At 42.7% G+C, this 20,653-nt stretch overlaps 1 protein-coding gene across 5 annotated transcripts in view; it reads left to right on the top strand.

Annotated features, from left to right (window-relative positions):
- The window catches only part of UNC5C (unc-5 netrin receptor C), a 343,908-nt gene that overhangs the window by 302,471 nt on the left and 20,784 nt on the right, over positions 1-20,653 (top strand). For all 5 annotated transcript variants that reach the window (XM_027599021.1, XM_027599024.1, XM_027599022.1 and 2 more), the window contains 2 exons: positions 7,919-8,087; positions 11,251-11,484. In XM_027599021.1, the coding sequence (XP_027454822.1) occupies positions 7,919-8,087; positions 11,251-11,484 (403 nt within the window). The remainder of the gene's footprint in view (positions 1-7,918; positions 8,088-11,250; positions 11,485-20,653) is intronic.

The raw sequence follows: 20,653 nt of genomic DNA, 5'->3' as shown, positions 1-20,653 counted from the left end.
CACCATCAAGCCTTAAAGGGCTGCCGGCGGGGCACGCTGAGGCTGAAGGGTGTGTGCATTCATGCGCCTTGTATGGCTTTCCTTTCCATGGCTTAGCCAGCACCCTGGCCAGAATCCTTGTGCATTCTAGATGAAAGAAAGACAAAACAAAACACTGATAAAGCTAGACACTTCTGCTTTGAGGTTCCTCTGCCTTTGACTCTAAAGAAAAGGAAACTATAAATCACTTCTCGCCATCCCTGCCACCTGAAGTTAGATGCAGAGGGAGTTACTCTATTGAACTCGGTGTACATCAAAGAAGTTCCGTTTATAAAAATGAAGCTAGAGAAACCCCCAAGATCTCAAAAGAAAATACGCACAAGAGACCATGAATCAAGGCACACACACAAGGAGATACCTGTGGCAAATAATGAGAAATACCTCTCTTCACTTATTTTCTGTTGTGAACCAGATGCGTTTTTCTTGTAAAAATGACAATGACAAAAATGTGTTTTAGGCTATCTTCGTAACAGAAGGCATAGTTCCATTTATTCACCCTACTTTTAATTTCATTTATTCCTCACTGCAACTCTGTGAGTTACGATGAGTTCCAATTTAAAGATCAAAAAACTAGTGCTCCAGGGAAAACAAGTCACATAGCCGAGTTTTCACAGCTAACAGCTGAGGGAAGGCAGAATTCACAGCCAGGTGATCTCACCGCGAAGCTCTTCTGCTGTCTCACAGGCCACCCGTCCCTCCTTTGTAGACAGCGCCACAGCACACCGAGCCTCTGCTTCTTACTCTAGTGTATTCTTGAACACAGTTTCTTTCTACTGTTCACTGAGCACCCTTTCTCTCCTCACATGATCTGAGACAGAACTTCTAAGAGAAGACATTGGGAGGACATCAGAAGATACTGAATGTTATTACTTCAAGTCACTTGTAGGACAATTTTGATCATTTTCCCCCATTTTCTTTCTCTCCGATTCCCTTTATTGCATCCAAAACTGGGTGTTTTTCCAGCTGGCTGGTATCCAGCTGATCATTTGCTGATGTGAACTGTCTAAAGGGAGGCGTGAACTTAATTACATGTGGCAGAGTGGATATGACAAGGGGGCCTTATCATTACTGAATGTGCTCTAAGAGAGAGTCCCGAATGGCACATGAGCAGCCTAAATGAGCTTCAGAGATGGGACAAGCTTTCTCTGACAAGGGGGCAAAGCTGCAAGGCCATGCTCATGATTTCTACCTCTCCCGCTTTACAGATCTCGGGAGAGGCCGCCAAGCCTCTGTTTCCCCTGTGGATACAATTTCCATGATTCATGGCACTAACGTGGGCCTTTTTGCCTTGTTTTCATTAGCAGTTTAAAAAAAAAAAATGAGTCTGAATCAGACTGAAATTTTGCTCTTTGTAATTTCTTTTTGAAAAATAATCTGAATTCAAAATACCAATGTTAATTTTCCCTTCCTCTATATTCTGTCCTCGCTTAGCAGTTTTCTCAAAAGGCCAGGAAATCAACTTAGACGTTCCAAATATAAAGGTAAATAGAACTTTCTTGGTAAACTGTGGGGCGCCATGAAAGGTCTGTGAGCAGCCAAGTGATACGAGAATAGCAGTGCATTTTAAAGATTGAACTGGTGAACAAGGTAGGCTGGACGAGTTGGTGGAGGGAACAGGAAGACTCCTTGGAGGCTGGCTGCCTGGGTGAGCTGCGGCGATAAACTAGGTGTGAGGGGGGAGGGGAAGAAGCCAGGCCTGAGTCTGGAGGATGGAAAGTGAAATATGTTTCAGAAAAAAAAAAAAAAATTTCCCCACCAGTTAGAAGTGTTGCAGAAGAGTGTCAAAACACAATATGAATATGTAGGAACTGAGCTTTGGGCACTGGGAGAATTGTGAGTGTAACTGGTTCCAGGAAGCAGGACAAATTCTGATTTAGAGGTGGGCAGTGTGCGGATAGGGGTATGGGATTCATGCTGGTGATGCAGACGGGGAGTCACCAGGTGTGGATCCTCTGAGGGGAATAATGCAGAGGCAAAAAGAAGAGAACAGGGGAGAGAGCTTTGGGAAACATTCCTATTTAAGGTTTAGGTGTGATGAGCCAAGCTACGTAGAACACTTTAAGGATCAGGCAGATAAATACAGAGTCTGCATCTGACATGGTGCTGAATACCGAGCAGCTCCTCAATGAATATTTTTGAATGAAAGAACGAATGATTGTAAGTATAATGGGAAAAAAAATCAAAAGTAAAGAGAGTTTCAAGATGGTCAAGTGGTTGACACAGGTATTATTAAAATTAAAATGTAGAGAAAGACTAATGCAAGAAATCACTGGATTTGTCAACTGCCGGACATTGGTGGCCTTTAGGATTTTTTCAAAGGATGAAATCCCAGTTAAGAAGGTGTGAGTTAGTGATGAGACAATGTAAACTATCATATATAGGTACTGAGTACAAATAATAAAATAGTGTGTTAGGATAGCAGGCCAAAATTCTGCTATGTAAGTAATCGTATAGCAGAAAGTTTTCATTTATTTAACATGTTTTTGGAACTTGGTAAAATAGTAGTTGACATTATTATTTCTCGGTGAAACTCAATGATATTCCCCTTTTTAGTCCTCAAGTCCTTCTTCCAACATACAGCTATATAAAGGCTTACAGGTATGGGGGAAGAGAGTGGAGTCCAAGTATATTTAAATCTTGTTCTCTCACTGTTCTCCACAGTGTTCATATACCACAATCCTACTTATAAACAAATGGTTCAAGGTGATTTATGAAAACACAGTCTTTACAATGGGAGGAAAAAAATTATAAATAATTCGATGAAAAAAATGAGAAAATGAGAAAAAATAAGATTTGAAAAGATAACAAAGTCAGGTGAGCAGTTAAGGTATAAAACCTCTCATGTGATTCCCAGTGTATTTCCTGGTAATAGGTCATGAATTTACTGTTCCAAAGTTTTCAAGAGGGGAACGTGGTAAGTTACAAAATCCATGTGTCTATGAGGAAAAATATGCCCAAAAGAAGTTCAGTTATTTCTCCTTTTGTTCCACACAAAGAAAACATTTTTTTGTTAATACAATGAACATCCTTAAAATAAAAATAGCAATGAGTTTTCATAGGGCTCCTTCCGTTAGTGTCCCGCCATGTAAGTAGATGGTATAAGGCCCAAGCAGAAATTCAGTAAAATAATTCCACAACGATTCGTCAGTTCAGTCAGAGCATGATACTTAGCTGTTCTGGCTTCACCCAGGGATAGATTCTGGCTTGTCTAGGGAAATGGTGGCATGCCCTTCAGAGTGGCTTCCATAATTTTTTTTTTTTTTTTTTTTTTGCTCAATTGAGCTTTTGATAGCAATTGAGTTAGATATTCCCTGTCAGATACCCAGAGTGCAAATATTTCAAGTTGCCAGTTATATGTGAAACCCTGTGCTCCAAAAGGCAGCTGAGCCTCGGGTGGGATTGTCATCCTAAGGGACCTGACAAAAGACATGTATGTTAATAGAAGGCATCTTGTCTCCACACAGAGGTGGATGGAGATAGATTCTCTCCAAGAAGTAATTTTGAGCTTGCTCTAGCAAATAAACCAAAAAAAAAAAAAAAAAAAAAAAAGTCTCAAGGCCCTAAATCAGATAAGCAACCCCAAATACACCACTGTATGAAAGAAACCAGATCACTTGTGCTTGAAATCTAGCTTTGCCTGTTACTGGTTTTGAGGCTGTAGGCAAATGTTTTCATATCTCTAGATTTCAGTTTCCTCTTCTGGAAAAAGAAGTGATACAAATACCCTAATTCCCTTACAGGTGTCCCGTAAGCAGTAAATGCAATTGCTTTTAGGAAAGTTTTGTAAATTATGCCCTTCTGTGTAGGAGAAGTTCTCCTCACTGATAACAGCAAGCAAAGGATGAGAAAATCTCTCTGACAGGAAACTTGAACTCCTCTCTGAGGGGCTTTGTCCCAGAGGCTTCAGAATCCATCCAGCATTTACCATATTCACCTCTCTGGACTTTGAAAAGCCTTGAAAACCTTAATTCATTACTGACTTTTGGCTTAAGAGCTGCTTTTGCAGCTGATTTTTGCTTTGTGTTCATTTCCATGTCATCTGCAGTTAATATTTAGAGAATGTTAGCTGAAATATCTCAGGTAACACATAAGACATACAGGAGTGGAGCTCTCTGCAAAAACATGAGTCAGGCTTATTTATATTTATTTTCCACTAGTTTTGTTCTGTGTATTTTAATATCCTCTCTTCATGTAAAGAAAGGAAATGTGGATTTAAATGCTCTGACCTTTGGTTTCACATAGTTAAATCTTAATCTTCCTTAAGTCACTCCTTCCATATATGCTTGGAAATGTTTCCAATTTCAACACTACTTCTTTCATCTTGAAAACAAAAAGATTCTTATCATTATTTCTTCTTTGTTTTTCATTCCGCATTACGAATTCCACTTCACCACTTCCCTATTCATTACATTCTTGCACCTCACTGGGTTAATAAATTCTTTTGACACCTACTGCCCCTCCCTTCCCTTGCTATCCGTCCTCCAAGAATGGTGCCCATCAATATTGCATGCCAGGGCTGTGCTTGGAGAGTGCAGGTCTGACAGCTCCCCAACCCGGCAGGGAGGCTTCTCCCTTCTGTTCCAACTCAGTGATGAGAAGAACCCCTCCTTTTTCGGCCTCCAGCACCCGCTGCTAACAGCAGACTGAGAGACAGATGTTTCCAATCTCCAACTATATTGCAAGGACCACTTGAAATGGATTCCACTTAAATCTCCTCCCTTAAAAGTTTAATGCTCACTTCTCAAGGTACACTTGTAGCTAAAAGGTAAGGGTAGTGCTCACAAAAATGTAGTCACTGCTATTTTTTTTTTTCCGCCATGGTAGGAAAAGTAGAATTAGCAAGAATAAGGCTACTGCTTAGGACAGATAGTATGATATCAACTACACCACAATGAAACCAGAACTTCACCCATGTACTAAGAGAATGAATTTCAGAATGGAAGGAAGGAAGAAAGGCTGCGTTAAGAGGAAATCAAAACTAAGGGATAAAGCGGATGGTAAAGACTTCTCAAGCTGCCAATAATCTTATTATTCCAAAAAGTACATTTCCAAGTACTTTGATAACTTTAGATTTAATAAAACTGTGTCCTTATTCATTGAAGATGGAAAGATGGTAAAGACTAAAAGGAGATAAAAATTATTTTTATTTTCTAAATAAGAAGAAAGAAAAGCCCTAGGTTGGTGAGATCCTTGTGAAATTTTAGAAGGAGAGGAAGCAGTGATAACCAAGTTTTATGAAGGAGAAAATATGTCAAATATGTTAGAAGGATAATGATTGTCAAGAGCTAAGGACTCTCTAGGATTTGACCTTACCATAGCCGCCACAGTTTTGTGGATGCTGATAGATGACACAAGACTCCCGGGTCAGAAACAAAGGGCAGTTTGTTACTCACAGCAATAGCACTATCAAGAGTTTTATCATTTTTGTGCCAATTCCCAAAACCCCAGTTCCAAAAGGGAGATGAAGAGAGGAGCAGATGATATCTACACACTCAGTGGTTGCATTCCAGGAAGGACCTCCGAGCTTGGAGAACCTGAGTTTCCTATAATGGGAAGTAGACATGCTTGCCATTTGCTCCAAAGCAGTGTCTTTATCTTCCGAGGTGATTGCTCTACAGTTGTCTTGAAAAGACATGCAGAAACATGAAGGACCCACGGAGAATTATCTTCCAACAATGTATATATAAATATAAATAAAACAGCTGCCGTCATTCCCTGAGTGTTAAACTAGAGTGAGCTATAGATATAAGCTACCTTCTAGATTATTTAGTATTTAATATATTAACTATAGATAAAGAAAAAAAATCTTAGAGGAAAATCCTTTCCAAGTGGCCATCACAATTATAAAGGAATTTGATATGTCCATGAATGAAATGGAAAGATGTGAATTGGACAATGTATATTTTGATTAGTTTATATTTGGCTAAACCAACAAATTCAAATTATTGATGTCAGACCGGAGAGAGGTTTCAAGTAGTATCTTTGTAAAGGTCTTTGCCTTATTCTTGTACTACAGTGTTATCAGTGATTGGAATGAGAACATAAATGGCAGGCATATAAGATTTATGGAGGCTAAAAGACTGGAAGAGTTGGCCGATATTTGGAGGAAAGACAGCATTAAGAAATAGGTGACTTGAAATTTGCTCTGAAACTATTAAGGTGAAATTCAATGGCTAAATATAAATTTCTGTACATAGGTTCAAAAGCCATCACTGCAACCACAAAACTATAGAGACCTAGCCTAAGAACCTTTCATGTTAGGAATACACAGAGTGGTTAGCTTTAACAAATTACCTGACCTTCTTGGAGCTTCATTGCCTCATTGTATAAAGGAGATGCTTAACCATATTATCTCCGTCTTCCTTTATAACTCAAGCCTGCAATAATACTTACAAATAATTACTTGGCTGAGAATAATATAAGGCAACAATCTGGTGAGGCATTGATATAACTACATATTCCAAATCAAGGAAAATAGTAGTCTCCCTCTGCTGCCTACTTAAGTCTAATATTCATTTCCAGATGCCTCACTTTAGAGAAGACATTGGAATACTAACAGACATCTATGTCAAAGTGAAGATAGAAATATAGGGAGATATCTGAAAACCATGCTTTTCTAGTTGAGGTTGAAAAATTGAGGATATTTGGTCTGAAATAAAGAAGACGTTTTAGAGGCATCATAACAGTCTCTGGATATTTGAAAGGCTCTGATGCCAAAGTGGAGAGAAAGCAGGCCAAAGATATGTGAAGAGAAGTGTCAGAAAGGCAGATTGTGTTTATCCTAAGAACGTTTTGTAAATTTGAATTGGTAATATATGAGGTGACCCTCAGTAGTAGTGGAGTACAATTTTGGATGTGTCTAAAGCACTGTCCATATGTCAGCATATTGTAGAATATGCTTCCTACTTCGGATGGAAAGTGGTGCTGTTGACCCCAGAGGCCCTGCTTCCTCTGGAACTCTGAGCTCATGATTTCTCAGCCACACTGTTCTGACAGAGTAGTGTTGAGTATTGTTGTTGAGAAGGCATTGGCTTTAGTCCCAGTGCTAGCACTTGTTAGTTGGAAGACTTTGGGCAATCCATTCAATAATTTGGGACTATTGCTCACATATCAACTGATACCTTAGGTTAATTTTTCTATTTGTTTGTTGATTACAGTCATGTTAGGGAAAGGTCTTAAGACAATTAAGAAAACATGTGGAGATAAAGAATTTAGATCTTTGATTTAGATCTTTGAAGTTCTTCCACCCAGATTCTCTGAGTAGGAAGTATACAAGTAGATTTCATTTTAAATTCTAGAACTATAGAATACAGTTCTATATTCTGTCTGGTCATATTTGAAAGAAGGAATCTGCTCTACTAGCCTGAATTATTCCTGAAAGTCATTTGGAAGTTTAGCTTTAGGGTGTCCTTACTCTGAAGTGATTTCTTTTTGAAGTATTTCTCAAGTTAGGTCTTAAAAAAACAAAAGTATATAAAACCCTGTAAGAGCAATGGCAAGTATTATCAGAAAAGATGGTTATGTAACCTCCTAAGGACTCTGTTCCTTCTTGTTCCATCCTAAAAGTATCAGTACCTGAATTCAGAGGACATTACCAAAGGCAGACCTGTGTCTGGGGGAAGGGGATCAAAGAGATACTGGCCGATTCACTGTTATCATAAGTATCTCCAGTCTTGAAGATTAAATAAAGTCTTGGTATAAAGCACATGTCTTCCCATTTAATTCTGCCTCTCCTCCCCAACCAAAAAAAAAAAACTAAAATACAAAAACTCCCAAGAAGAAACAATTTGTACAACTTCAGATCTAAAAATCTTGATGAGTTCATAGTAGGTGGATACTATGGAAATGTCACTGATGCCAATCTTTGCTCTTCTCCTAGACCAGCCATGGAAGACAGCCAGACACTCTTGACCCCTGTGGTGAGCTGTGGGCCTCCAGGAGCCCTGCTGACCCGCCCCGTCATCCTCACTATGCATCACTGCGCAGACCCCAATACCGAGGACTGGAAGATACAGCTCAAGAACCAGGCAGCCCAGGGACAGTGGGAGGTGAGCTTCCATTGGGATAAAGATGGAACACAAGAGCAATTCATGCAGACAAACTGGAGTAATTATGGGAAAGAAGGCTTTTATTTTGAAAGCAGAACATGAATGGAATTTTAGCTTATACTCAAAAGGAGAGAGAGAAAGAGGGAGAGAGTGTATGAGAAGGGAGGGAGAGAGCCTAGTTCCTGAATGCTTTATCTACTGATGGGTAGGCACAATGGAAATGATGGTCAGGCATTAGCTAACTCCTAGGGAAAGTACACTTGAGAGTCTTACACAAGTCCCTGTCGGAACATACATACTATGTCTTGGGTTGGGAAACATCTATGTATTTTTTAAATTTGCAGATAGAGAAACGTTGCTCCTGGGTCAGAAAGTGGTAGACATTGTAGACACATACGGGGAATACAGTTCTTCTGAGCTGAACTTGGGAAAACAGTAAGGGTGCATCTCCTAAGCTCCACTAGGATGAAGAACACCTGTGGTGTCTTGGCTCTCTGTGGCTGTTGCCATCATAACTTCTTAAGGACAGTGCCTTAAACAGATCCTGTTCTTTACATCAGAACTCTTCAATTAGCACCTGAAGTTACGAGCAAAAGAATTTGTTACATTTACGATGAAGATTTTATACCTAGTAACTAAAAAAACCAGCTTGCGTATTTGCATTGTCATCTCTTGAAAAGACAGTATCTGTTGTTTAAGTGGGAAATAGCCAAATTAAACATTACATTTTAGAATATTCTCAAGGAGACATATTTCAGGAATATGTTCATCAAAAAATGTCTAATAGTTTTGAAAGCTACCCCTGTATTTTTGTGTGATCGTTACAAAGCATCCAACCTATATATTATATACTTTGTGATTGCTTGTGGTATTTTTCTTTTAGGAAAGACATTTTTAGAAAAAAAATGTACATGAAGTTTCAAACCTTTAATATTATAGGGAAAAAAGCAGTATTACAATTAGAAAGGCACCCCTGGGATTACTGTAATTTCCTCCCTAAGGACATGTTCTCTTGGCCACATGAGGGGATCTCACTCTTTGCCAGAGGACTGAAAGTCCAGGACTCAAGTCTAAGGGTATGCTTTATGTTGGGTTATGAACAGACTTAACCAGATCTAACTTCCAGTCCATTTAAGCTTGAAATGATTTATCTCAAAAGCATCCCAAAGTCTTAATCTCAAGTGATTCTAAATTGTTTGCACAAGACTCTGCTTAATACCCTAATACCTGTCTATTTCTAGACTTCAGTAATAATAATAGTAACAAAATAATAAAATGAAATAAAGAGACAAGAGTAGAAGAGGGCAATGCTTAAGAGTATGCTCTCCCACCCATGGCAGGGACATGGTGCATCTTTATTCTCAACCATGTCTTACTGGAAGCTTTCTGTGACATGCCTCATGGGATATTTGAGGCTTGCCCTCACCCTGCTGGAGGAAAAAAAAAAAAAAAAAAAAGCACTTCTTTTCAGGTGTCCTTTGGGGCTAAAATAAACCTGAAGGTACTGAGTTTCTTTCTCTCTTTGCCAGTGCAGTTTGAGCTTCATCTTCGAGGACAGGCACAGTTGAAGAAATGATTTCGTGGATGGCATTAAACCCCCCTCCTACTACCCGTCAGATGATGTTGCAAGGCCTAGTTAATAACCACCCGAGGTGGCATCTTCTTTCATATCTTTGTTCAGCCCCGGAGACTCAATTTATGATGACACATTCATTCATTTTTTTTTTTTTTTTTTTTTTGACAAATAGCCGTTTGCTCCCCATGAGCCAGGCCCACTGAGCTGCGGTAGGAATCAAAGCCGATGTAGTTCCTGCCTCTGTGGAGAGAAAGTAGCCTAGTGCAGAGGTGGAATCAGGCCCACACATGTACTTTATTTCTCCCACATGGAGTTTTCTTTTAAATTTGAATTAATTAAAAGTTGGAAATTTTCACATAAAAATGTGAACTTCCAGCTTCTCTTGAAAAAGTCAAGGTGGTTTTCTTACTGGGCCTGCATGTCTGCATAGCTGTGATGGGCTGAGCCCAGTGGAGACAAGAGCTCTTTAGACAGGCTTGTCCTCCGCTTTACCCCAGTCTCCCCCACTCCCTATTGTCTTCTGCCCTACCTGGTACCTATTACCTGGCTGCCCTGGGACGCACGTGGAATTTTGACCCTTGGTTTATGGGTCCTACACCTGGTCTTTCAGATGATATTCTTCTGTGGCCTGAGTCATTTGGATAAATCAAAACTTAGTTGAGTTCGTAACTATTTTAACAATATTCAACACTTCCATTTATTTGTCTTTCTTGCTAAATATTTTCAAAAGCTAAAAAGATAGGCTGTTTAACCAGAGAAAAGCATCGAGTTTGCTATATTGTACTTTCCCTAGGGTCTAGCAGCCCAGATTATTGAGAAAAAGCAGTGTATTGCTTTGAAAAGTAATTGACAGGTGAGTTTGGAAAAACACAGTAGAATGGTATTGCATAGTTCCCTAATTTCTCTAAACCTTTTCAAACCCCTAGATTTTTAGGGAAAAACTTACTACTCTATAATGACATTGAAATAAAACAGTACTTTTTGGGGGGTGTCTGGGTGGCTCAGTCATTAAATGTCAGCATTTGTCTCAGGTCGTGATCATGGGGTCCTGGGATTGAGCCCCGAGTCAGGCTCCCCCTGGGGAACCTGCTTCTCCCTCTCTCTCTGCAGCTCCCCTTGCTCGTGCTCACTCTCTCTCTCTGTCAAATAAATAAATAAAATATTTAAAAATAGAAAGAAAGAAAACAGTACTTTTTAGATTTAATCAGACACTTAGAGATTAAAACATTAAATTCTCAGAAATGGGTAATAAACTCAGGTATACTGAAATTAAGAGGATAATTCCTGAATTTCTTTTGGAATTTTATGTCGATTCTAGTAATGTAGACTCGCAGATGGAAAAAAATGCTAAATAGGGGACATCTAAATAAAAAATATTAGCACTATGAAGGCAAGGGGAAGGGAGAGAATGATTAAGAATGGAAATAGGGTATAATAAAGCCTGAGAAAGGCAAAAAAAAAAAAATACAGGGAAAAGGATGATCACACTTAGCAGAGGAGGTGCTGCTCTGTCTGCCTGGCCACCACCATGGCGGCCAGTGGGACCCGCAGTGGCTCAACCACGGCCACTTCCTTCCTGTCCTTCAGGATGTGGTGGTGGTTGGGGAGGAAAACTTCACCACCCCTTGCTACATTCAGCTGGATGCAAAGGCTTGCCACCTCCTCACAGAGAACCTCAGCACCTATGCCCTGGTCGGGCAGTCCACCACCAAAGCTGCCGCGAAGCGCCTGAAGCTGGCTATCTTCGGGCCACTTTGCTGCTCCTCTCTGGAGTACAGTGTTCGAGTCTACTGTCTGGATGACACCCAGGACGCCCTGAAGGTAAGTCGCTCCTGTCCAAACGAACCTCCTTCTTTACCATCACACCGAAGCCAGGGTGTGGTGTGGCGGCACGCAGCCAGAGAAGGTGGGTGTGTGTTTGTGCGCCCAAGTGCGCGAACCTAAGTGTCTGGCCCCAAAAGATGTTTTTAAAAAAATTAGACATTTCTCTGAGGCCATGCTGATAAGTGAGTGGTTTCCATTGTGCTGATTCTTCCCAAGGGCTACTTTTGTTTACCTTCCTTGATTTCCTTTAATGAAAAATTTAGAAGAAGTAGAAGAATTTGGCAACGAGATGTGGATGGTAAATAAGGTGCTTCCATGTTTATCTCAGCTGTGTGCTTCCTATAAAAGGAATTGGCATAATTGCTCACATTGTATGTTCCTCTTGTGTGCCACTTCATTTATATGCTTTCCCATTCTTTTTATGAGGACTGTGAGGAAGAGGGTTAGCATTGACAACAGCCTGCTGCTTTACAGAATAAATGAGCTTAATTCCTGGTGCTATTATTGCGACTCATTTTATCCCATTTGAAGCTTTAAAGGATATAGTAAGTGCCTTTGAAGAAGTTATGACCTAGAAGGAGGAATAAAAGAAGTATGCCAAGGACTGGGAGACAAGTCAGAGTCTGATAAATGGAGGAGACGAATGCAAAGTTCTACGAGAGGGAGTTCGGCGGGGGAGGGGCATAGTATTATTTTCAGGACATCTGAAAAGGAGCTAATATTTGAAATTGGCCCAAATGAAAGGTAGGGTTTGACCAGCTTAATGGGAACAAATACAAAATATCTAGGTGAAGAGAACAGCAGGAAGAAACACAGAGGGAACAGTAAATACAGACTCCATACAAGCCTATTATTTCCAGTAAGCCCGGACTGATACATAGGAGTTTTATCGAGATGGACCTCAACTGCCAGAGAGAAGAGTTGAGATTCAGTGTCTTGAGTTACTGGCGAGCCAGTGGAGAGATTTAAACCAACGAAAGACATGATTGGAAATATACGTTAGAAACACTAGTCTGACATCAGTGAAAAGATAGAGTCAAGAAGAAAAGCGTGGTAGATTTGGGCTGATGACGGAGGAGTGAGAAGAAGAGAATAAGGTGTGGAAGGTCCCGTAGTAACTCCCGTGGGACCGGGTGACCAACACCGAATGGGTGGAGCAAAAGATCAAGTGTGCCTCGAAGTAACAGTAGCACACTTACGGGGCAGGGAGTTTTGGGGTGTGGATATGGTCACCTGGCTTTTGGAACATCAAGTTCGAGTTACGTCTTGGACATCAGGACAAAGATGCCCAAGGGACAGTTAGAAATATGGGTGTGGCTTTCTGGACCGAGAGCAAATCCTGAAGTAAAGACTCAGGAACCAATTATATAATATTGATCTTGTCATCCCTGTGATCAGGGAGACTATCGAGGAAGAGCAGAGGGATAAGACAAACAGCATTGTTAAAAATAACGAGCATTACCAAGAACTTCCTAGGCGCTGGGTATGATTCTAAATGCTTATTAACTCATTTAATCTTTACAGCAACCCTGTAAGATACCATTAACCCCATTTTTTTCAGATGTTCAATTCGGGGCAAAGAAAAATTAAGTAGTTTGCTCACACAACCATTGAGTGGAGAAAGCAGGCTTCATGCCTGGGCAGCTGGCTGAAGCCTAGACTCCGCTCTTAGTGTGAGTTGCTGAAAGAGCTACACCCTAGAACATAGGGGACCAAGGGGAGCCCTGCCATTGCCGGGGTGAGCAAGGGCAGCCAGCAAAGGGAGCTATAGAAGGATGAGCACCTAGAAGAGGAAGAGAGGTGGGAGAAAAAAATATGTGTCAAGGAAGCCAAGGGAAGAATTTTTTTCTACACATCAAAGTATTTCCTTCTGGAATTTCCATCCAGAAAGTCGTTCTGGGTCACGAAGGCAGAGTTTTGCAGGTTGGGTCCACGGAGGGGATGAGACACAGGATCTATTTTTGACGGGTGACCTTGTAAGAGTTTCTGATGTTGAATAAATGATGGGAACATGCAACTGTAGTGTCAGGCTTATGGTTATTTCTTTTATGTTCCTTGCAGATGTGCTGCTTCTAAGGCCGTCAGGATGGAAATCATCCTAGGCTTAAATTCTGCATAGGGAAAACTGTATTTGTAGTGGAGCCGTGGATCTGATTAAAGGCAAATCTTTTAACCACTCTGAGAAAAATCATTGTAAAAAGCACACGATAGAAGATCTACATCATATTTGAAATGTTTGATACATGTATTTTATATTGATTCACACAGTCTTATCCTTAGGCACTCTTGACCTTTCTTCCCAACAGAAACACACAAATCCGTGCAAAAAAAAAAAAAAGGTAATAATTCAATAAAATAATTTTAATTGTTTTAATTAGTGAAAAGAAATGCAAATAGTCAACACCAAGAAAGATTGACAAACAGGTTTACGCAGTGAAAACAACCCGGGAGCATTTTGAATCAGGGTCAGTGCTGTCCAAATAAGACATTTATAAATTCTCAGCACCTGGGGATCCAGCACTTAGACCAAAACAAATATGAATAATGGATAAGGCTTTCTTGTACCTTTTAATAATGTAAAAATACCAAAATCCTATTTACAGGTAAACGGTCTGTCCAACATACTGAAGAGACAATTAGTTCAGTCCCAGCAACACTGCCTAACACCCACACTTGAATTGGAACCTTGGGGCTGATTTTCAGAAAGGCCCTTTCTTACCTGAATTCTGCCTTCTTGGCACCCTGCTTGCCAAGGCCCACCAGTCTCTGCCATCTCCTTGCTTCTCCAACCACATTGCCCATAAATAACCCCTTTCCAAACACCTCTTCCTCCTGCAGGCTCACCTGCCCCCCACACACGCCCTTCTTGAATCAGTAGTTCTCCAGCCCACGCACAGAGGACTCAGTTGGGGAAGCTTTAAAAAAGACTTACTCCAGGCTCCCAACCCAAAGGTTCTGATCTAATTGGTCTGGGTATTGGGGTTTTTCTTTGAACTCTCCCTGGGTTATTCTGTTGTGCAGCTAAGATTAAGAAAGGTTCTCCTAAACACTTGCACAGATCTTTTGGGAACTTTAAAAACCCTACTAAGGACAAACTTTTCCTACATCCTTGAATCATTCTCTCCACCATCCCTTCACCTGCTCACATAAACTGCGCCTGGATCTTCCAAGTGACACAGCCTCCCTCCCAACCCCGCGGTGAAGACCACCCTCTCGAACTAACCACAAGGCCAAGAGGAAGAGTTCCAGTATTTCTCATGACCACTTCTGGAGCATTGTTCTACTTGGAGGGCTGGCTTTTTCTACTGCTTTTCTTATTCTGTTGCTCTGTTATTCATTATCGATTTTGGTTTCTTAGCCCCGAATCCCCAAGTCCCTACCCCCAGCCTAGCAGTACCTGCCTCAGGGTCTTTCTTTCCACTCATTTTATTCCTGTCTTCCTCTCAGATTCAAACTCACCATGAATCACAGTTCTTTGCCCCAAGTTATTCTGGTGACCTTCACATCATTCCCACATAATCCATCTGCCAGTGTAGACGTGCTCTGGATTTCACCCTCATTAGCATCGCCACCTGCCACGATCCCCACCTGTGAAGCTCCCCGTTTCCAACCACAACATCTGACCTTCCATCTCTCTCATGCACAAAAGGCAGGCAGGCCACCTTTGGTTCTTAAGGAAGACCTCCCTCCATCTTCCCCAATGTCCTGGTTCACACACCCTCCTCTGCCCTTCTCCAAATCTCCGGGGAACTCACTTCCACTCTAAATCTCTTGCCAGCTGGAGCTACAGCAGGTTTTTCTCATTTCCACAGCTAAAGATGACCGCCCCTGAACAAGCCCTCTAGGTCTACTTCTAGGTTGTTGAGTTGCTCTGACAATCATAAATGTCTGCTTGCGTCTCTTCTACTCTCAGGGCAGCTGCCCTATGCCTCCCCTGCTTCTCCGCACTCCTTCCACTTATCCCTTCTCAATTCATCACATCTCACAGGGTGCTTCTTCAGGGTCTCTCCTGCTCTCCCCACGTCCCTGTTTATACAGCAGCCCCTTCGTGCTGCACAGCGATCTGACTCCTCCTGCACCACGCAAGGGACCCTCCCTTAGCCACTGTCCTTTACTCTTCAAACCTTTTATTTCTACCTCTCCTCTCCCAGTCTGGGCTCTGAAGCAAAGGAGCTCTACTTCTCTAATCCAGCTCCTCTACCCCCCCTCCCATCTCCAGCACAGCAAATGGCACCCAAAAGCGGGTCTCCCCAGACCTGATATTCTCTTCCAGTTACCACTGTGTACCGGGGACTGCTTTGGAATTGCAGAAACCCTCGAGGGGGAGCCCAGCGGAGCCCTCTTTCTCAGAGGTTCAGAACTACACAGTCTGGAGAGCTACTAGAAAACTCTGTGGCCCAATGTCTGGAAGTGAACGTATCGAGAATATTAATTCCCACTTTTTATCATATATGCTTACTGTCCATGTGGATGGGGAGCAAAACAAAAACAAAAACACCACCACATCAGTCAGTTTGCACCACCACATCAGATGCACCCTGGTGCATCCTTTCATCTCCCCACACAGCCCTTTGAGTTCCGCAGCCCTGGCGACACTTTCCTGAGTTTTGTTAAGCCTGCAGGCAAAAATGGTCACCTGAAACTTAAAAGCTGTGTTTAATAGTTTGGAAGCATTGCCGAGAATTGGGATGCCAGAGATGAGTGCCTGAATAAAAGTCGAGGCTTCTGGGAGACAGGGAGTTCTTTCATTCATCTTTTGGGTGGGTTTTTCTCCCATGCAAGTGCTTCAAAGACCAGTGGTAGCAACGTGAGGGTGAGTTCACATAGAGAGATAAAGATGCTAAGACTTGTAAAAACAGTTTAGAGGCCATTCTAGGCTCACATAGAGAGTCCCATCTATTACAAGATGGAGTTGGGTCAAAGATGACAGTTTTGGGGGCACCTGGGTGGCTCAGTCGGTTAAGCGTCTGCCTTCAGCTCAGGTCATGATCCTGGGGTCCATGGATTGAGCCCTATCGAGCCCCACATTGGGCTCCCTGCTCATCAGGGAGTCTGCTTCCCCCTCTCCCTCTACTCCTCCCCTGCTCGTGCTTGCTCTCTCTCTCGCTCCCTCTCTCTCTCTCTCTCAAATAAATAAATAAGATCTTCAAAAAAAATGAGTTTTTCTGTTTCCCTCCTCTTCAGGTGATTAAAATAATACTATTGGTGTTCTCTCATTATTTGTAAAGACTTAAATCCTAATATAAAAGGACCAGAAATTAGTAGAGAACACGATTGTATTTGGGTAAGTTTTAAAAACACTCAGGGAGAAACATACATCTATGTGGAAATAAGGCATTTCTGTCCCACTATCCTGAGGGTACAGTTTCTGAGATTTCCCTTTTGTAATAAAGAGGTTTATGGTAAACCCTGAGATTCAGAACCTAAAAGAAGAGTTAGTTGCATACCTGATGGGCAGCATGTGATGTTTACTGAATTCCTGACAAATGTAATATATGATAGGAACTGAATATGTAAATTAACATAAGCTGGCTCTCTTCGTGTGGTCATTTGGTATGGAGAAGAGTCTTCTTTGGATTTCTTCGGCTTTCACATACCCTAATTCAAGCTGCAGTCTAGAGTATAGAAAAACTCCGTGAAAGATCATATTATGTGGAAAATAAGGGAAAATGAAAGAAATGCTGAAAATGAGAGGAAGTGGGAGGTCTCATGGAGAGTTGTGCGATATTCAGTCTCCTGGGCTGTAGCTGCAGACGGGCATAGGTAGCCTGGAGAAGCTTTTGTTATCATCCTGCCACTGATGCCTCCCGCTGTCCTTCTGACACCCCCTCCATGGCAACTGTGACCCCACAGAATCCAGAACACCTCCAGCCTGCCCCTTATGGGCTTATGAAGGCTGGCGTTCTCTTGAATTGGCCCCATTAGTCTTATCTTTTCTTTCAATCCTCTCAAACAACCTCAAAACTAGCTGGACCCATGTTTTATACTCTCAGGATGCTCATCTCTGCAATTAATTTAATATATTTGTGCATGTAACACCAGTATTAGATAACACCAAACAATGTGTTAAAGGTTGCAAATGTGTTCTTCTTCTCATTCTGCTGAGTGTATGGAAGGAAGTGTGGTGTGGTAGGGGAAACTTGAGTTAGGCTAGCTGACTTGATTGGTTCGTGTCTGTGGCTCTGGTCATTGAACTTGACCTCTTTGACTAACAGTCATTAGGTCTACACCAGGGACCCTTAGATGATTCAAGCAGATTAAAGTTACTAAATTTCCTAGCACAAAACAGGTACTTGATGATGTTTGTTATCCCTCGATGGGCATTTAGGTAGAAGGGCATTTTGAAGATAATGGCTCAATGAAGATATTAAATCTAATTGTGATCTAATTGTGAGGTGAGTTTCAGGTTTGTAGGCAGGCTACTTGGTCAGCCCATTTAGGGACGGGGATCTTTTTGGTGAATCTAAATTTACTGAACCTTTATTATGTTCTCATGAGACTTGGCCCTGGCTCTATCATATATTTTGGAAATGACCTGCCATGTTGAATGTATTTTTTGAGAGAGAGAAAGAAAAGAGAGGAAAAAATAAAAGTTGTGGTAGGCAATATAGAGGCCCCTAAAGATATCTGTACACAATGTTCAGAAGCTATAAATATGTTACCTTACATGGCAAGAGGGACTTGGCAAATATGATTAAGAGATGAAGAGAGTATCCTGGATTTTCTGTGTGGGTCTAATCTAATTACATGGTGCTTGAAAGTGGAGAACTTCTCACAGCTATAGTCCAGGGAGCCATGACTGTGGAGGAGAGCCAGAGAGATGCGCCATTGCTGCCTTTGAAGATGGAAGAAGGGGACCCTGAGCCCAAGAATGTAGTCAACCTCCGGAAGGTGGAAAAGACAGAGAAGCAGATTCTCGCCTTAGAGCCTCCAAAAACGAAGGCAGTCCTAACAACACCTTGACTTTAGCTCAGTGGGACCAGGGGCAGACTTTTGATCTACACAGCTGTAAGGTAATAAATTTGAGTTGTTTAAAGTCATGAAGCCTATGGTAATTTCTTATGGCAAAAAATAGAAACTAACATAGAAATTTAAAAATGGCAAGTTCAGTGGTGAAAAGAAATACAAGATGACTTCAGAGGTTCTAGAACAACTCAAAAGTCCTATTCCTAATTCCACAGATGCAAGGGATCATCTTTTCCTTAGAAGTATGCCCAGAGGTTGGACAGGTGACACCGCCACTTCCTCGAGTGCCCCCTTTGACATTTTGCTTTAAAGGTGTCACAAAGCGCGCCCTCACTGGGCAGGCCAGACGTGGCAACTCAGACCGAGCATCCGAGGCAGCCGCAGCTGTGGGAGTAGCAGGCAGAGCCCTGGAAACGAAGTGACTTGACGGGGAACGTTTGCCCACGGTCACCAGAGTCCAGCCTTGTTATCATGAGGGATGAAGCACAGCAGACACACTCAGGGGGGAGAGCACAGCGCCCCAGTGTGGGCGCAGGAAGAACAGGTAGCAGAGCCAGCGGTGGTGACCCGGAGCAGGTGGGAGAGGTGGCCGACAGGTGGATGGGCCCCGCGGGGCCCTGCGGCCAGAGGAGGGGAGTCAGCCTGCGGGAACGGAGAGTAGCTTTGCTGAAGAGCTGGCAGGGACCAGCAGAGAAGGACAGCCGCTCTGTGTGGCCTCTGTTTGGGGAGCATGCAAGCCCACAGCTGTGAGAGCGACAGAGAGCCTCGGTAGCAAAAAGAGAAGTTTCTCATCTCCAGTGACAAGGGCAGGTCTCAGCGTGGAATTATAGAATGAGCAGGAGCAAGGCAGGTTCCATAAAGTCAGATTGGAGATGGGATTTCTTTTAAACCAAGCCAGCACGATGCTTGAGGGTTGGTCTTTTGAGGCACGTGCGGCAGGCTGAATGTCACCTGGTTTGGCGCCTTGAGACGCCCGGCCCACGTGGTAGAAGCATGGGGAAGGTGGGGCTCAGGCGTGAACTTCACAATTCAGTCTCCATTGCCTGGTCCAGCGCCGGAGACAGAGCATGGAGTGCGGGTCCCTCTCTGCCCCGCTGTCCCCAGGCTGAAAACCTCTGGATCGCAAAGCTTATGTTCCCAGTGCTGGCCCCAGGCTCCTTGGCAGCACTAAATACAGCCGAATCAGGGCTTTCTGTTTCCATCAAGAATAAAGGGTGCACAGACAAATCCCGTCCACACAATGCAGAGAACAAAGCCAGACAACATAAAACAAAGCCTTGATTTAACCTCCTTCCAGCCTTCTCTTCCAGAAGAAATTTTAATGCATTATATGAGATTCGAGTTTAATCATTTGTTTCCTCCTTTCTCTAGCTGATAAGATTTCTAATAAGGAAAGGAAAGAATTGCTAGGAGGGCAGTGACGAAAATGAGGGGGGGTCGGGGGGAGGGGGAGAAGGCTAAGGGCTAGTAACCCACAAATAGGATGATCACCTCTTAAGGAACTGGAAGCTAAAGCTAGTGTCTGCAACCAAGGAGTCTGTATGGTTCGGAGCCTCGGGAAGAGAGGAGGCAGGTTCTTCAGCAGAAGAGGGTGAGCACAGAGTGTGGAGAACAGAGTCAGGGCCCCAGCACCTCCCACACTTCCTGGCACAAAGTCCCCTTGGGCAGAGACTTCCCGCATTCTTTAACCTGCGCTCAGAGCATCTCGGCGCCTGCAGCTCTGTTGTCTGGGGGCTCTCCCGTGCACTAGCCGTGAGACTGACACTCCAGGAGCCTGGAGGCAGATGTGATCTAACCCCAGCAGTAATGCAGCATGAAAAATTCTGGGGTTGGGAAAACCAGAGTGTGGGAGCTGTAAGCCTCCTCCCACTCTCCTTGCCCTGTGCCACCTTCATGAGAGTTGATCCTCTGCGCTAAGAGCCTGGGAGAGTTCTGGGTACTGGCCAGAGGTCCTCCCTTTGTACGTACGCACAGGCCTTTAAAACAGCCACGATTTATTGTGGCTCTTAAGTGGCCCAGGCTAATGGCTTGGCATGGATAATGTCTTGGTTTAATTGGTTATTGTGAAAGCAGCTTGTTTCTACTGTGAAATCTCTTGTCCCTGCCTTCTGAGCGATCCCTCACAGGCCGCCTGAATCGATACAGCCCTCACTCAGGGCCACCAAAGAGCCTGCGCTGGGCAGCCACTGAGCTGGGGGAA

Source organism: Zalophus californianus, chromosome 2 (assembly GCF_009762305.2).
Source record: "Zalophus californianus isolate mZalCal1 chromosome 2, mZalCal1.pri.v2, whole genome shotgun sequence".
Lineage (NCBI taxonomy): Eukaryota > Metazoa > Chordata > Mammalia > Carnivora > Otariidae > Zalophus > Zalophus californianus.
The sequence above is the reverse complement of the archived record's forward strand: the minus strand, read 5'-3'. Positions and strand labels throughout refer to the sequence as shown.